The sequence below is a fragment of the Neophocaena asiaeorientalis genome, unplaced genomic scaffold, assembly GCF_003031525.2.
Source record: "Neophocaena asiaeorientalis asiaeorientalis breed wild unplaced genomic scaffold, Neophocaena_asiaeorientalis_V1.1 scaffold473, whole genome shotgun sequence".
Classification (NCBI taxonomy): Eukaryota; Metazoa; Chordata; class Mammalia; order Artiodactyla; family Phocoenidae; genus Neophocaena; species Neophocaena asiaeorientalis.
The window spans coordinates 1933330-1949494 of NW_020174935.1; the positions used below are offsets into that span (position 1 = coordinate 1933330).

The window sequence follows — 16165 nt, forward strand, 5'->3', positions numbered from 1 at the left end:
GGCCGGAGCGCACTGCTCTCCCAGGCAGAGGGCCGGGGCCTGTGACTCGGCCTCCAGATGTGTCCAGAGAAGGCTGCGATCTCCCCTACGCCTACTCTGGCTGGGCCCTGCAGAGGGGACTGAGGTGTCGGTGGGCAAGTCACCGCTGCCCACACACAGACGGCACCGGAGGGGCTGGGGGCTGGCGGTGGCTGCAAGGCTGTGGTCGCTGCCACCATGAAGTGAATGCCGGGGGCTGCGGCAGGCCGAGCAGAGGGGAGGTGGAGGCCTGCTGCCGGCGGAAGGAAGCAGCTGGGAGCCCGACGGACGGAGGTGTGGACTGGCCGTGGGGCCCCAGCTCTCCACTGGGTAGGAGGTAAACAGTAGGCCTGTAAGCACAGCTTGTGCCCTGACGAGCAGGGCCGCTGAGGCCGGCAGGCCAGGGTCTAGGTCCCGGCTGAAGTCGCTTCCTAACTGCACCTGGGCAAGATACCTCGCCCGCCCAGCCTCAGTTTCTTCATTTGTAAATGGGGACGGTGATCTCCACCTCGGAGGTCTGTTGAGGATACAGGACATCGCGGTCATAAGGGAGGGAGCCCAGTGCCTGCCAAGTGGGGGACACTCAACAGTTGGAAGCTTCCTCATCCTCAACCCCAGAAACCCCTCACCGGGCTTCCCTGGTGGCGCAGTGGTTGAGAGTCTGCCTGCCGATGCAGGGGACACGGGTTCGTGGCCCGGTCCGGGAGGATCCCACATGCCGCGGAGCGGCTGGGCCCGTGAGCCATGGCCACTGAACCTGCGTGTCCGGAGCCTGTGCTCCGCAACGGGAGAGGCCACAGCATTGAGAGGCCCGCGTACCGCAAAAAAAAAAAAAACCCTCACCCTCATCCCGTTCCTCATCCCTCCACCCTCTTGGGAGCTGCACCCCCAAATCCTCCACCGCCCTCTACATCCATCTCTCCAGCTTCCTCAGGCCCCTGTTGTTCTGCACATGCCCCTGCCCCCTCACCCGAGGGTGCCTTCCCCAGGCGTTCCCCCGTCTCATCCCTCCCCTGGAAATGCCACGGCCTAGTTCAATGCCACCTCCTCTGTGACACCTCCCCCAGTGCCCTGGGCAGTGAGAGCTCCTCCCTTCCCCGAACCCCACCCTCCCTCCCCACTAGCAGATTACTTAAATGCATCCTGCTTTGCTGCTCCTGGGTCTGCCTCCCTCGATGGACCGCCAGCCACTCACTGTCAAGGCCAGCGTGTTCCGACGCGTTCCGCATCGTCACGACCCTCTCCCGTTGCAGCCCCTGTCAGCAAGTGCTTGTTGAATCACTGGCCACGAGCAGGGAGGGGCCTGTGAGGAAGGTCAGGGTGACCACGGCTGGCACACGTCTCAGGGAGCAGAGGGAAGGAAAGCCACTGAGGTCAAGAGAAGCAGTGTCTGGGAAACAGCGGCGACGGCCCCGGGTCACCCGGCCCAATCTCGACAGTGGGCGCACGGCCCTCTGCGAGGACGGGCCCGCCGCAGCAGACAGAAGTGGCACCACCGTACTGAGTGCCTGCCGGGGCAGTACAGTGCCGGCTTGTAAAATCTTGCTGAATTTCCAGCCCGTCCTGGGGGAGCTGGGTGTGAGCACCCCATCTCCAGCCGGGAAGAGAGCAGCACGCCCAAACACACAGAGTGTGCACCACAGGGGTACCACCTGCTCCAGGTGCAGGCCTGAGACTCCCAGCAACCTCAGCAGCTGGTTCCTTTTATCCCCATTTTATAGACAAAGCAACTGAGGCACAGAGAGGTTAGGAAGGGCAGGGCTGGGCCTGAGCCGGGTCTGTGGACCTCAGAGCCCACACTCCCCACTGCCACCCCACCGCCTGGGATGCGGGCTGAGCCTGTCTTACTTTTTGGCACCCACGTGTGGCAGATTAAAGGAGAGAACAGCCGCAAAGCCGGCAGTTACTAAACCACAGCTATTCCAGGCCTCGGCACCCCCTCACCTTGTACTCCCATCTGCACACCTCGCCAATCTCCCGGCAGCACCCGGCACGGCACACGGCTCGGGCCAGCGCAGGTCTGAGGTCAAGGAGCTGCCCCCCGCGCCCCCCAAGTCCCAGAGGGCCAGGACCCGCTCCACAGATCCAGGCGGTCAGCCTTGGGGCAGTGACCCTGACTTCTCCTTTTCTGCCCCATCGCACTGAGCTCAGGACCCCGCCACGCAGAGCAGCAACTCAGCGAGCACTTGTGAGGCTCTCGGGTGGGCCGACGGTGCTCTCCTCCCAGCTCAGCCGCTCGGGTCTCTGGGCAGAGCTTAGCTGACTGACAGGATGCCGTCCAGCAGAGTTGCTGACAGATCCCATTACAACTGGACTCTCAGCCTCAGGAGGCTGTGACCGGGCCAGGGGCCAGGACTGCAAGGTCTGAATGTCCTAGGTGGGCCATCTCAGGAGGCCCCGCGAGTGCAGGGACAGTGGGCTGGGGAGGACAGGCTGCCCCAGCTCTGCCCAGACCCGGCATTTTGGGGCGTGAGACTCAGATTCCGGAGCCAGCCCCTGAGCTGAAGGGGCTTCTCGGGCCTGCAGGGCAGCCCCTCCTCCTCAAGCCACTTCCGCCTCTGTGCGTTTATCCCCACCGTTCCTTGGCCTGGAGCATCTCCTCCCTGGGGAAAATCCCACTCTCCCTTCAAGAATTGGCTTTCAGGGCTCACCCCCACCCCGGAGGCTCCCCCTCACCCTCTGGGCTGGGCATGGAGCCTCCTTCCACCCCACCACGTCCTGTCCTCTCTCTTATTACACCACTTTTCACATCCAGTTGAAACAATCGGGTTCAAGTGTTCTTCTGCGATAGACTGTGAGCGCACTGAGGGCAGGGTCTGTGGCTTCTCCGTCTTTGTGTTCCCACTCCCGGGGCCTGGCACTCAGTGCTGCTGAGTAAACATCTCTGAACTGAACTACACTATGTGAGACCGAAAACGTCTTTATAGTGGCTCAGTCTGGCCACCAAGGGTGTCTCAGTCAGCGTCCACAGGGCCCCATCCAACTGCGCTCAGTCCGCGCCCGTGACGGGGCGAGGGGGCAGGGCCCGGGCACGCGGGGCTGTGCCTGAGCACGGGGTTTCCAGCAGCCTTGCGGTCCGGCCAGAAGCTTCTCCAAGTTCCTGGGACCCAGCACAGCCTGAGGACACTGAGCCTGCCTTCACTCCAACCTCAAGAGACTGTAGATCAAGGTCAGATTTTGGTTATTTTAATTGTAAAAACCAAGACATTCATATAAATTAGACCGCTGTGTAAAATAGGATTCGCCCTTCTACTAAAACCCTTCTCCCCACACTCAAAAAGAATATAGAAAAGCCAGCAGAGATAAGAAGTACAAATCAGCATGCGGTCCCTGATGAGAAGTGGCAGGCCAGGTTTCCCTGCTGAAGCAGGCCTCACGGCGAGGGCACTCCTGGCCCAGGCGTCTCACCGGAGGTCAGTGACACTTCGAGAAACTACGCAGTCACAGCTCCCACACCCTCAGCCACTGGTTACCAACTGCGTGGGTGAGGCAAGGTAACAGGTTCACGCAGCCTGGCGGCTGGGGAGCGGGGAGGGGACGGAGGGCGACAGGCTTCTTGGTCCTCACGTCAAAGCCCAGGGCTGTGGAGCTGTCGGCCCAACGAGATGCAGTGGCTTGTACAGCCCGGGGTCAGGCTAGGAAAGGGGCTTCTGGGGTGGGGTGGGGGTCACCACTTCTCCGGAGGACAAGGAGAGAAGCGCCAGCGACCCCCGAGGACAGACTCCCTCTCGAGGCCATCTGCATACGGCCCGTAAAGACGAGGACAGCGGACACCTGCCTGCAGTGCTGCGGGTGGGAGCGAGGGGCTCCCGGGCTGTGAGGGGTGAGCAGCCACCCCGAGAGGTGGGGCTAGCATGTCCCTGTGAGAGCAATTCCACCTCCCCCGCTCCTTCTACCCTGTCACATCTCCCCACCCCTCCCCTGCCGCCCCCTCACACCCTGGGACTCAGCGTGAGATGGCTGCGAGCCTGGGGCAGAGATGTCAACGAATTCACACACTGGGCGCGGTTCGGGAAACGGTACCCAGGACAACAGAAGAGAGCCCGCTTTCCTTTGGAAAGTCAGGAGCTGCCTGGGGCTGCTCCCCATCCCAGAGGAACAGCAGGAAAAGGCCTGTGGGGGACGGGGGCAGGGGTGGGGGACAGTGTCAGGAGCACTTCCAGACACACACAGCCAGGGTCCCCCCGAAGTACAGGTACAGGAGGTTCTTCACCTCATGTGTGATCTCAAAGCCGAAGCCTTCGCCAATCACCACGTGCCAGGAGGAGCCGAACTTCTTGTCCATGGTCTCTTTGATCATCTTGGCGGCGCTCTGGAACCAAGAGGATGCTCATCAGAGAGGGAGGTTTCGGGAAGAGAGTGGGCAGGAGTCAGCGCCTCTCCGGAAAGCGCAGGTCTTGGCAAGAGAAAGGCCTGTTGCCTGATATCGCTGTTCTGCTTACGGAACCTTCGGACAGGGTTTCCGCACGGAGACCCTCCTGCTAGGGGCTGTCGTTACACAGGGACAGGAAACCAGACACTACCTCATCAGTCAGGAGACGCTGGCGAGGCGGTAGAGCGGCCTCGGGCCTGACACAGGGCCCTGGGCTGGAGCTCTGGCTCTGCCCTTAGTGCCCGCGTCCAGTGCCAGGGCCACAAGGCTGTTCTCAGCACTCAACGAACAAGCGCCCGGAGAGCACGCCGCAGACTGCACGGATTACCATCGTCACCACGAGGTGTCAGGCTTCCCCTCAGGGAACAGAAAGGCTTTTCCCCGATGGGTGGGCTCTGGGACAGAAGCTGGCCTGGCTCCCTCGGCCGCTGCAGCAGCTCCCTCCTTCCCGCGCTCACTCTTTCGAGAAGAGGTCTGGGGGTGGGGCGGAGGCCCAGCCTTTGCGGGGTGAGCCCTGTGCTCAGGCACCTGCTGGGCACTGGCAGCACCCTCACCCCTGGCCACAGGCTAGGCCACTGGGTGATGAGAAATGGCCTGTGCAAGGTTCAAGAGCTAGGGGGGGCTGGAGATGGGATGTGCACGTGGGCCTCCCCGGCCCAAAGCCTGGGTTCTCACTAGCCAGGGTCGGCCTCATCACTCAAGCTGCCATGACACCGACTTCTTTCTTGCTCACCACCAGGTTGATGAGTGACATCCCTGTGTCGACGCCGATGTGTCGTTATTGCCAGCAGCCAGAACGGTCCTGGCACAGGGACGTGTCTAACATCCTTCTTGCATGGATGAATGGATACATGAATGAGCGCCTGGGCGGGCCTCTGTTCTCCGCAGGGACGGAGCCAAGGGGAAAGGTGCCCTATTCAGCAGCCCGCCTGAGACGGGGAACATGGGCAGGGGCGTCACGGAAAGCCCTCTGGCTCTTCTCCCTCTAGGGCTGGTCGTGAGCATCGGATCGGTACCGGAGACAGCACCGGTCTCTCCCCTCACCGGCCTTCCCCACGGTGCGAATCTTCCAAGGAAGGCTCTAGCCTGGTCCCAGCAGGACTCTCTGGGGCTCGCTGTGGGGACTGGGGTCACAGGGGTCACCAAAGACACGAGGGGCCGCCTGCACTGATGGCAATACCTCGTTGTTGTTGGAGAATTTCTCACAGGCCGTGACACACAGCTCCATGGTCTCCACTCGCATCTCCTCTGGCATGTCCGAGTGCTGGAGACAAGGCAGGGGACAAACAGAGAGAGCCTCAGCCTGTGACCTGCCTCCCGGGCTGGCCTCCGTCCCCAGCGTAAGGCACGGACACCGGGGAGCTGCCCGGGCACAGCCCAGAGAGATGACCCATCTCCTGACGGAATCATGCCAAGCCTCGCGGGCTCCTAGGCCCCGGGCCCCTGTGCGACCAACGTGTTACAGCGACAGGCACGGGCTGGAGGCCGGCCCAGGCGGGAGCCTGCCGGCCACGGGAACGGTTCACCAGTAGCCTCAGAACACAGCTGACGCGCCCAGAAGCCTGAAGAGACGGTGCGGCCCCTCTGGGCCCTCCTTCTCGGGCCACTTTGCTCACGTGCCTCCTCTTCTGGGCTTCGTCTCCACCCGGCTACCTGCTCTCTAGGGACCCCACCCGGCTCCATGGATTTATGCATCTTCTATGCGGGGAGGGCTCCCACATGTTCATCCTTGGCTTTAACTTCTTTTTTGGGCTCCGGATTCCTATGTCCAACTGCCTACTTGACAACCTCAGATGTCTGAAAGATAACTCTTGATTTTTCCCACAAACCTATTCCTCCGTCTTCCCTCTCTTGGTAATTGACACAGTTTTCTCTCCCAGGCTCAGGACAAAATAAACCCTAGCAGTCACCCTTGGCTTGCTTTCCCTCGTACCCAGCATGCAATGCGCCAGTGAATTCTACGGCTCTACCTTCCAGATCTGTCCAGAATCCTACCATGTCTTGCCACCTCTACTCTGTGACCTGGACCCGGCCACCCACATCTCTCTGGGCCTCTGCAATAGTACCCTGACTGGTCTCCCCACTTCCACCCTGATTCCCTAAAATCCATTCTCCTTCCAACAGCTAGAGTGATCTTTTAGAAATTCTAAACGTAAAACGGATCACAGCACTCCCACTCCTCTGCTTAAAGCTCTTTACTGTTCCCCTTTGAACTCAGGATAGAATCCACGTTTCTCACCGTGGCCCCCAGGGCTCTGGGGCCTGGCCCTGCTGTCACGCTGACACTCACATCCTGCCACCCCCTCAGCACCTGTTCCAGCAACACTGGCCTTCTTGCTGTTCCTCCCAAATGCTGGGCTTACTCAGGCTTTCTGTGCCTGCTGCCTCCCCTGCTTGGGGAGTGTTCTCCCCCAGACTTTCACAAGGCTTGCTCCCTAATTTTATTCAGGTCTCTGATCAGAGAAACCTTTCTAGAAGACATCCTCTATTCGCCGGCCCCTTATACCTGCTTTATTCTTCTTCATAGCACTCATTACCTGAAATTATGTTCTTTAAACCTTTCTTTCATGTGGGCCAGGCCTTTGTCTTGTTCACTCCTACATCCACAGTGCCTAGAACAGTGCCCGATATATAGCAGGTGGCCTAAATAAATAATTGTTGAGTGAATGAATGAATGAAAGGATGAATCACTGCTGACCCCTCGGTCTCTAGATCTGGCCAACAGAGCCCTTCTTAACTTCCTCCCACTGCTATTCTGCAGGGGACAAGCTCCCCCTGCCTCTCTCTAAGGCTCTGTGGGGCCTGCTGGCTACCTGCCTCCCTCCTCCAGGGCTTACCCTGACCAGAGGAAAGGTCTGCAGTCGTTTATAATCAGCCTCATCTTTCTTCCCTTCTGTTTCTCCCATGATCCTTCCTCTGTGACCAGGAGGAGAGAGTGGGGCTTTCAGGAGGTGCTGGGACTGGTAATTAAGACACACCCAGGAGATTCAGGAAGCAGGCCCAGCCAGCTTGGTGGGAGCAGAAAATGTCTTTCCCCAAGGGGTGCTGCAGAAAACAGGAAAAACCAGGAGAAACGAGTTGGCTTAAAAACCATACATCGCAAATTAGAAATGTCTCAGTAACAATCTGACACCTCCCCATCTCAACTCCTCTGCATCCTTTCCAAATGGCCAGCAAGTCTGCAGACGGGAGGATGAGTCAACACGAGATGCTGGGACCCAGCTAAGAGATGCTGCAAGCCCACACTGTCATTATCAAGACAAATACTGACTGCGGGCCAGGCTGAGGGTGGAGCCTTGAGCTCGCAATTAACGAATGTAGCTTCTCTGCACGCCCACTATGTACGCAGTCCTTGCTCCCCAGCAGACGTGGTTAGGAAGTGAGATGTCAGGTCACGTTCAACAGCCCTGGGTTTATGGGCAAACAAGTGCCTCCTTCCGCAGGTCCCTGCTCTGTGGGAGGAAGGGGACCAGCAGTGCTCTGTGCCCTCCCTGGCACACCTGGCAGCCCAGCTCTTCTCATCCACTCCCTCAGGCCACCCGTCTGGCTGGCCCAGGAGTTGGGAGGCTGGGGCATTAGTACCGGTCCTACCGCGCACTAGCTGCATGGCCTGGACCTCAGATTCCTCATCAGTAACGTGAAGGTAGTCCAAGCTATCTCATGGGGCTGTTATGAGAATCAAACGAGACAATGTACGCCAGGCACATGGTAGGCAATCAGTAAATTGTGCTTCCCTCCCTCTGGCTCCTGGGGGAAGCATACAAGGATATGACTGAAAAGTTATAAAGCTAATACACATGTACAGATTTTTTTTTTTTCTTTCCAAATCTAGTTATGGAAAAACAGATGGGGCTTTTTCTAAAGAGATGGGCCTGGATTCTAAAAGACTGGAAGCAGTGCTGGAAATTCTGGTATTTCTCTTTATCCTATAATTCAAAGAACTTTTAATCTCAGAAGTACTACTAATACAAATAAATACACACTGCCACGTCGTTAAGCCCTCTGTAACCATCCTCATTGGCCAAACACAGCCAAATAGTGTTATTCCAGCACTTCTCACATTTCCAAATACATTTGCTTTCAGCGCACGACCACCGCACCCTGAAGATGCCTAGCGTAGTAACTAACGGGCAACTAACGGGCAGGTAACGACGAGCGACGTCTCTTGGCTTTCCTGTGGGCCAGACACTGTTCTAAGCGCTCCACATGTGTTTACTCAGCCCCATGCCACCGACGACCCCACGAGTTAGGGCCCACATGAATGGAGGGTCGCTCGGCTACTGAGCGGCAAAGCCGGGGTTTGATCTGGGCACGGTCACCCCAACCCCTCCTCACAAGGCCTCCGCACGGCAACGACACGCAGCGGGCGCCCGCACGCCTGACCTCTAGGGCGTGACCACTAGCACGGCTCCTGCGAGTCCAGCGGTGAGAGGAACGTTTGATCTTCCCTTTCGGTGTCTGCTGTTCCGTTGCTAACTTGACCCTTGTTTGGCCAAGCCTTGAGCTTTCCGTGCACTTTTTCTGGGCTGTGCTCTTGAGCTTATCCCACTCTCTGATGCTGCAGAAGTCCTCAGCGCCACTCCATGTGCTCGGCTCCCTCGAGCGGGGCTGGAAGCCTGGCACCAACCCCACGCCCCACAGCATGGGTATGTTCTGATTTCCCAGCGGACAGACAGCCCGTTACCTCAGCGTCCTGGGCATTTGTACCACTCAGATATTAGCAGTTTCTGTTTGTCTCTGTATATAAGCCTGCAAATTACCAAGTACAATCTCATTGTACTCCCTGCTGAAGTGTCTTATTTCACAAAAGCCAGTGAACCATTTCGTCCTTTCTCGTTAATGTTAGGGTCCCATCGCGCCCTGTCCCCCTAGCTGTCTTCGGTAAAGGCCATTTATTGCCTCCTCTTCCACATCACCAAGGGGTGACGGAAGGTGCGGGGCCACACTGATGATAAAAGAATAAGGGCTTTAAGCTTCCATTGCCTCCTGAGGTTTTCAAGTGGGAACAACTTACAATGCTGAAGCAGCTGCGTAGGGCCCTTCCACCTGAATATTGCAACTCGATCCAATTCATCCTCTGGGCTAAAAAGCGCTAGTGTGGAGGGGAGCTCGGCGGCAACTGTGCATACGTGTGCCCTCGGGGAGGTCAGGGTCTGTGACCGCTGCCTGGACTCTGCTTCAACACATAGAATCCTGATGAAACAAGACTTCAGAGGTATTACCAAAGCCCATTCTTCAGGAACAAAGTGGAAAAGCCACTGGGACAATGTTTCTTAGAGGGGACATCACCTTGTAGAGAAGAGAAAGTACAGGATCACGAGGCGAAATATTAAGGCTGGAATACTAGCTCTGTAACTGAAATCAATTCTGCCCTCTTCCTTGCTCTGCAGCCTCGGGCAAGTAATTTAACCTCCTGAGTCTCGGTTTCCTCCGCGAAATGGGATGATCCCACCTTCTCATTCTCAGAGAGCTGTCGAGAGCACCAAGGAGATGCACGTGAGCGTTCTGAAATCGCGGAGCTCTCTGCGCTGGGCACCACACTGCCCCTACAGCCACCACGTCATCAGCCAGCACTTCGTCAGTATCACTCAGCCACATTTATTCAGGACCACGACTGCAAATACTTTTCCTGCCCACTGCACGTACTCCTGGGGACCCAAGAGGAATGAGACTCACAGAATGGAAAGGAACGGTTATAGATGATGTGTTTCCAAATCCAGAGAGGTAGGAGAATTTTTTGTGACGCTGTATCATTATAGTACAGCTACAGTCATTCAGCCACGATTTTAAAACCCTGCCGATAGAATGCTACCGAAAATAGCAGAACTAGAGGTTTTAATAACCTTATAAATCTTCCATGCAAATGAGTGTGTGCCTGACAGGATCAGGCCAGGAAGAAGTTGCGTCAGGTCTAAAAGAGAGCCCTTTAATAATGTAAGCGTGCCCCTGGCCAGGGCACTTGAATCTCCTGGGTACCAGAGCTTGACCGTCCCGGGGCCTGTCCTGGCGCACAGAGCCAGTGGCAGCCTTGCTCCCTCTCTGCCCTTTATTCCCCTCCTTAACCAAGGGCCCCTCTGGAGCTTTACACAGCCTCGCCCATGTCTGATGCGAGGCTTCTCCTAGGCAACAGGAGGCAGAGGCAGGGCTCTCCATCTTATCCTCTTGTCAAAGCCTGTGCCCCTTGTTCTTCTGTGGCAATGACCTCAGGTCACTATTTATTATTTTGCTTTTGAAGTGTTTGGGAAGAATCCTTAAGAGGGTTAGGGGATGTGGGAAGGAGGAAGGAAAACTGAATGAATTCTGGGAAATAAGGCCAAAAGTGTCAGCCGGCACCCCGACCCCCCACCCCAAGCCACTCAGCGCCTGGAACACGCTTGGCTCGTGGACCACGGCTCGCCACCCCTTTACCGCCTTCCAGCATCCGAGAGGTGGGAGGACACGCTTGGCACACGGCATCATGCCCCGCAGGCAGGTCTGACTTCACACCTCGGTCTGTCTCGGGTAAGTGTTTACATCTCTAGGCCTTGGTTTTCTCATCTGGAAACTGGGCCTAAGAATAGACTCTGCCTCACAGTAAACGTCAGCTCTTGCTACTGGTGTGGAAGGAAGGGGAAGTGCAATGCCCTTGTTCATATCCCAGCCAACTAGACAGCTAAATGCTAGGCCAAACAAACCAACACTCACCGAGTCCCCCCCGGCGCTCTTAGTAGTGAAGCAGGAAGGACTCACAAGGAAATCTGGTAAACACAGTTGGGCCGGGGGCTGTGGTGTGGTGACACTGCGCTCTCACACTTACTGCCTCATTTCATCCCGTAACAACCTGTGAGGGCAGCACCCGCTCCCAGCTCTCAGACAAGACACTGGGGCTCAGTGAGGTTTGGGGGCTGGCCTGTGGGCACACAGCCAGCAATGACAGAGCCAGGAGCGGAGCCCACGTCTCTTCTTCTGACGCTACCTTCTGTGCTTGCTTTCCTGTCACAAGCAAGTAGGAAACAAGACAGTAACACAAACAATGTCAAACCTCGGCAGCCACTGGTCCAGCCCCCTGTCCAGGCAGGCCTCCGACTTCCAGCCGTATCGGGGCTACACACACACTCGGCACCTTGGTTATCCTCCTGCCTTTCCCTGACACGTCCGCCCTCTGCCTTCTGGCAAACAAAGGGCAAAGCTCGTAAGGTGAGGAGAAAGGAACCTAAGGACTTGAGAGCGTTCGTCTAAGATGTCGGTGGTGACGTCAGGAAACAACACGGAAGATGTGGATTCCACAATCAGTTTAAAATGCACCTGGGACTTCCCTGGTGGCGCACTGGTTAAGAATCTGCCTGCCAGTGCAGGGGACACGGGTTTGATCCCTGGTCCAGGAAGATCCCACATGCCGAGGAGCAACTAAGCCCGCGCGCCACAACCACTGAAGCCCACGCGCCTAGAGCCCGTGCTCCACAACAAGAGAAGCCACCGCAGTGAGAAGCCCGTGCACCGCCAGAAAGAGGAGCCCCCGCTCGCCGCAACTAGAGAAAGCCTGCGCACAGCAACAAAGACCCAATGCAGCCAAAAATAAACAAATAAATAAACGAATAAATTTATTTTAAAAAATGCATCATCTACTATAAAAGGAAGTTTTAAGAGTAAGAAAGAGACGATCGCAGGATAAAGAACAGTCCTGCTCAAGAAAAGAGTTACCTTTCATGCACACAAAGCCTTTTTTTTTCCACATCACCCTTCTTTTTTCTCATTTCACTGAGGTCCAGTGAAAACTTCTGATGTGTCTTAAACCAGGGGGAGGGAAGGAAAGAAAGAGGGAGAGAGGAAGAGAGAAAGATGAGGAGGTAGAGATCAAGACATTTTCTTTATGTATAAGATGATGCGATAAACAACACTGACTCATGTGGTACACCCTCACGGACATACCCAAATCCAAACATTTTTGTCAGGATACAAAGTACAACAAAAAGCCATAACTATCACAGACATCAGCTCCACAGGAGAACAGATGCTTACTACAGACAGCGGATTCCACAGTCTCCCACCCCCCACTTTCCCACCTACCCCCTCCTTTCCCACTCGAGAGAACAGATTTGAACGTAAGGGACTGAGAATGACGTTATCACAGAAATGAGTTGGAGTTAGCCCTGATTTACTTTCTTAAAAAATCAGTCACAATCGCTAACTATTGGTGACATCTCACAACCAGTCACGACTCAGCAGTGCTTCGTGAGTCCAGACAATCACCTGGGGCTGAAGACTTGCTCCGTTCTCCTGGACACCAAGAGCACCAAGTCCAATGTCTGACACATGGCAGAAGCCCAACAAATATCTAAACTGTAATTAAATTATATTTCATTTGCACCCTGGGAAGGGAGAGGACCTATCAAATCCATTCAATAACATTTATTAAGCACTGACCCTGAGCAAGACAACAGGATGGGTGTTCATTTACTCCCCCTAAGAACTCTGTCAGATGGGTACTATTATCCCTACTTCTCTGATGAACACTCAGGCTGAGAAAAGCAAAGTGACTTTCCACCCGGCTAATAAACGGAGGAGCTAGGATTCAACCAGCTATATATGACTTCAGGATTAAGCTTTTTCAACTACTCTGCTATAAACAAGAGGCGGTCTCTGCTTTCAAGGAGGATACAATCCAATATGACAGACCCACACACATAAGGAATTAACTATGGTTCATGGCAGAAAGCAGTAAGTGCCACAAGTAAGTGCAAAGATAGAGGAAATAGGAGAATTCTGGAGGTGGCAGAGGACAGCAAGAAAAGCTTGGTGGTAGGGGCAGCATTTGAGTCAGACCTTAAAAGGTGAGTGGGAATCCTGATGGGTGGGCAAGGTGAGCAAAGGCCTTCCAGGCAGAGAGATGAACAAACACAGTGATGTAAAGCAGAAAGCTCAAAGCGTTTTCTGGGAAAGTCCAACAGTCCAATTTGGCCTGAGGACAGAACTTGGCAAGGGAGAAAAGAGAAAGTAGGCTGGGAAGAAAGACTGGGGTCAGGTTGTGGATATACAGCAGGGCCCTAAGACCCAGGCATAAGAAGTACGGATACTGGGGTCAGGTTGTGGATATACAGCAGGGCCCTAAGACCCAGGCTGAAGTACGGATATTTTTAGTGGAGAAAGAGAAGCCCTTTGGAAGTGTCTTGGGGGCTGGTGACATGGTTGTGTTTTGGGGCAATTATTCTGATGGGCTGGGTTAACAGGAGAGACTGGAGGTAGGAACACCAGTTAGGAAGCTACAGCAATGGCCCGGGTGACAGGCATTAAAAACTTGAACCAGGACGGTGGCTTTAGGCGTAGAGAGAATGTGAGACCCTTGCAGAGGCACGATCAAAGACGACACTGCCTAAGTGGGGTGGGCGTGGCAGAGTGACGGAGGATGACCCAGGAGGATGGTGATGCCACTGAGACAAACAGGGGAAGTCAGGTAGAACACATGGATAGAAAAAGACGCGGGCTGGTCTGATTTTTGAACTCCTGAGTTTAAGCTGTTGGTGAGATACACAAATGGAGATGTCTCATCAGGAGCAGGGAATCATGGAATAATGGATTATCAGGGCAGGAGGGAAGCCATCAAGGCCAAGCACCACATCAATATATCAATCTCTACTCCAACCCCCACTCCCAAAGTCCCTCTAACCACGGAAGCCCAGGAGAAAGATCAGAGCTAGAGATGTGGATTTGTAGGAGAAACGGAGAAATGACAGCTGACCATAAGGGAGCTGGTGACACTTCTCAGACGCGGAAAATGTGTGGAAATAAGAGACAAAGGAAGGAAGTTCATATTATCCTCAGAATCCCCAAAGGAGATGTGCTGCAGGTTCCTAATTCTATATATACTCAGACTGGACTCCAGAGAGATTAGGTAACTTGCTAGGGTCCTGTAATTGGGAATCCAAATTAGGTTTGCCAAGTCCTTTTCACTACACCCGAAACTTCCCAAAAGGACCACATCGTCAGGGAAGCCTACAGTTGGGTCAAAGAATCACATCTTAGAACGTCAGCGTCAAAGAGACCTTAGAGATCATTCAACCTAACTTCCCGTTTACAAATAGGGAAACTGAGGCCCAAAAGGGAAATGACCAGCCTCGAGTCCCAGCACGTCGTCAACTGCCCAAGTCAAGCGGTCTGGGGGGAGGCTATGGCGACCACCGGCCCACCCGCGGGAGGAGGGGGTTACCCGGCGAAAGATAGGGGATCAAGGCGCGAGGAGGAGTTGGGTTAGGGAGGACGGGGGATCGTGAAGCTGGAGGGGACCTCGGGAGGGTAGGGAGGGGCGGCCTGCAGACTCGCGACGGCGAAACTGTCTCGACAGAGCTCGCGGGTCCCCGAAGTGGTGGTGGAGGGAAATGGGGGTTGGGAGGACCTGGAACTGGGGACCAACAGGCAGGAGGCTGAGGTGGGGCCTCCGCGGTGGGAGAGGCCCCGCCCGCCCGCAATGCCTCCCGGCCCCGCTTCGGGCCGGCCAGCCCCGCCCGGCTGCCCACCGCTCCCCCGCGCCTCACCTGCTCCCGCGGGGGCCGGAGCCAGGGCCTCAGCGAGCGCACCCCCGCCAGGGTTGTCAAGGAGGGAAACAAGAGTGTCTTAGCAACAGCAAGGAAGTCTTGCCCCCTCACCGGACGTTGACGGAAATTTTACTTCTTATTGGTCAATAAAAACGTCAATCAATGTCGAAGGGCCCACAACGTAGAGAGTTGTGCGGAAGGGGGCGTGGCTTAGAGGTTGGGTAGGTGGGGCTTCACTTATAGTTGTCTTAAGTGGGCCTGAGGAGCCGGGCACCTTAAGAAGTTCTCATTTTAGAGAAACTTTGAAAAGCAGTATTGCCTGGGGAGTTCCTTTTAGTCATTCGAAATAACAAATGCAATTTGTCGGTGTCGTGACCCTAAGATGCCACTTTATTGGGATCTCAAAAGCCTAATATTAAGTAGCATTATGTAGGGCTTTTACAATGAGTATCGCACCTGATTCTCACCACAATGAGATGTGGTTACGAATACTATTCGAATAGTATTCGTAACCACATCCATCTGAACTAAGGTTCAGAGAGGTTAAGTAGCTTGTGAAAGGAAAAAATCAAGGTTAAGTTCCTGGAGAAGGAACCCAGGGGCCCTCGCACAGCAGCACACCCTCTTATAGTTGCCTAGTCCTAGCCCGTGGGAGACATCGTACCATCTGACCTAAAGATCCCATTGTCCAGAGCCTGCCTCTTCTTCCCCTTAGGAGAAATTAATCTGAACATATGAGTACAACTAGGGAGAAGGGAAAGGGGGGAGGGGAGAAGAACCTGCAGATTCAATTATTTGATTGGTGGATCAAAGGGTCAGTGGGGTGCTCCATATTTTAACCATTTACCCTATCATGATGGGTCCTTAGGGTGGAACCCCACTTCACATTCACTGGCATTTACTGGGAACTCAGCCCTGGCCAGGTGCTGATGATTCAGAGAGGAGTAAGGTGAGGGCCTTGGTCCCAGAGAATGCACAGTCCAGTGTGGGGAAAGTCATGTCAACAAATAGATAGAGAGTAATTCATTCTACCTGTGCTCTGGTAGAGGCGTGGGTAAGCTGCCGGTTCTCTCCAAGGAGGGAGGAACTAACTCTCGGAACAGGTGGTGCTTGAGCTGGCTGAGTCTAAGATGACCAGAGGCTAGGAGGGCACACACAGTTCACTGGGGAACTGCTGGTGGCTCCACGAGGCCTGGGGAGATGATGAATGTGGTACAAGTGGGAAGGGGGATGGTGAAGACAGTGGAAGTGAAGATGCAGAGGGAAG

General features: G+C 55.2%; 1 protein-coding gene across 5 annotated transcripts in view; it reads right to left on the reverse strand.

The window, feature by feature from the left end:
* Positions 1-15002, reverse strand: part of DNAL4 (dynein axonemal light chain 4) — a 22332-nt gene extending 7330 nt beyond the window's left edge. The window contains exons 1-5 of one of the 5 annotated variants that reach the window (XM_024761642.1): positions 14899-15002; positions 7228-7435; positions 5571-5654; positions 4232-4330; positions 3189-4131 (exon numbers count right to left, since the gene is read on the reverse strand). In XM_024761642.1, the coding sequence (XP_024617410.1) occupies positions 3919-4131; positions 4232-4330; positions 5571-5654; positions 7228-7296 (465 nt within the window). In that variant the 5' untranslated portion in view covers positions 7297-7435; positions 14899-15002 and the 3' untranslated portion in view covers positions 3189-3918. Of the gene's footprint in view, positions 1-3188; positions 4331-5570; positions 5655-7227; positions 7436-8773; positions 9150-9404; positions 9492-14898 lie in introns of those variants that run through there. The other 4 variants (XM_024761643.1, XM_024761644.1, XM_024761645.1 and 1 more) reach the window with 4 other exon arrangements.
* Between the last annotated feature and the right edge of the window lie 1163 nt (positions 15003-16165).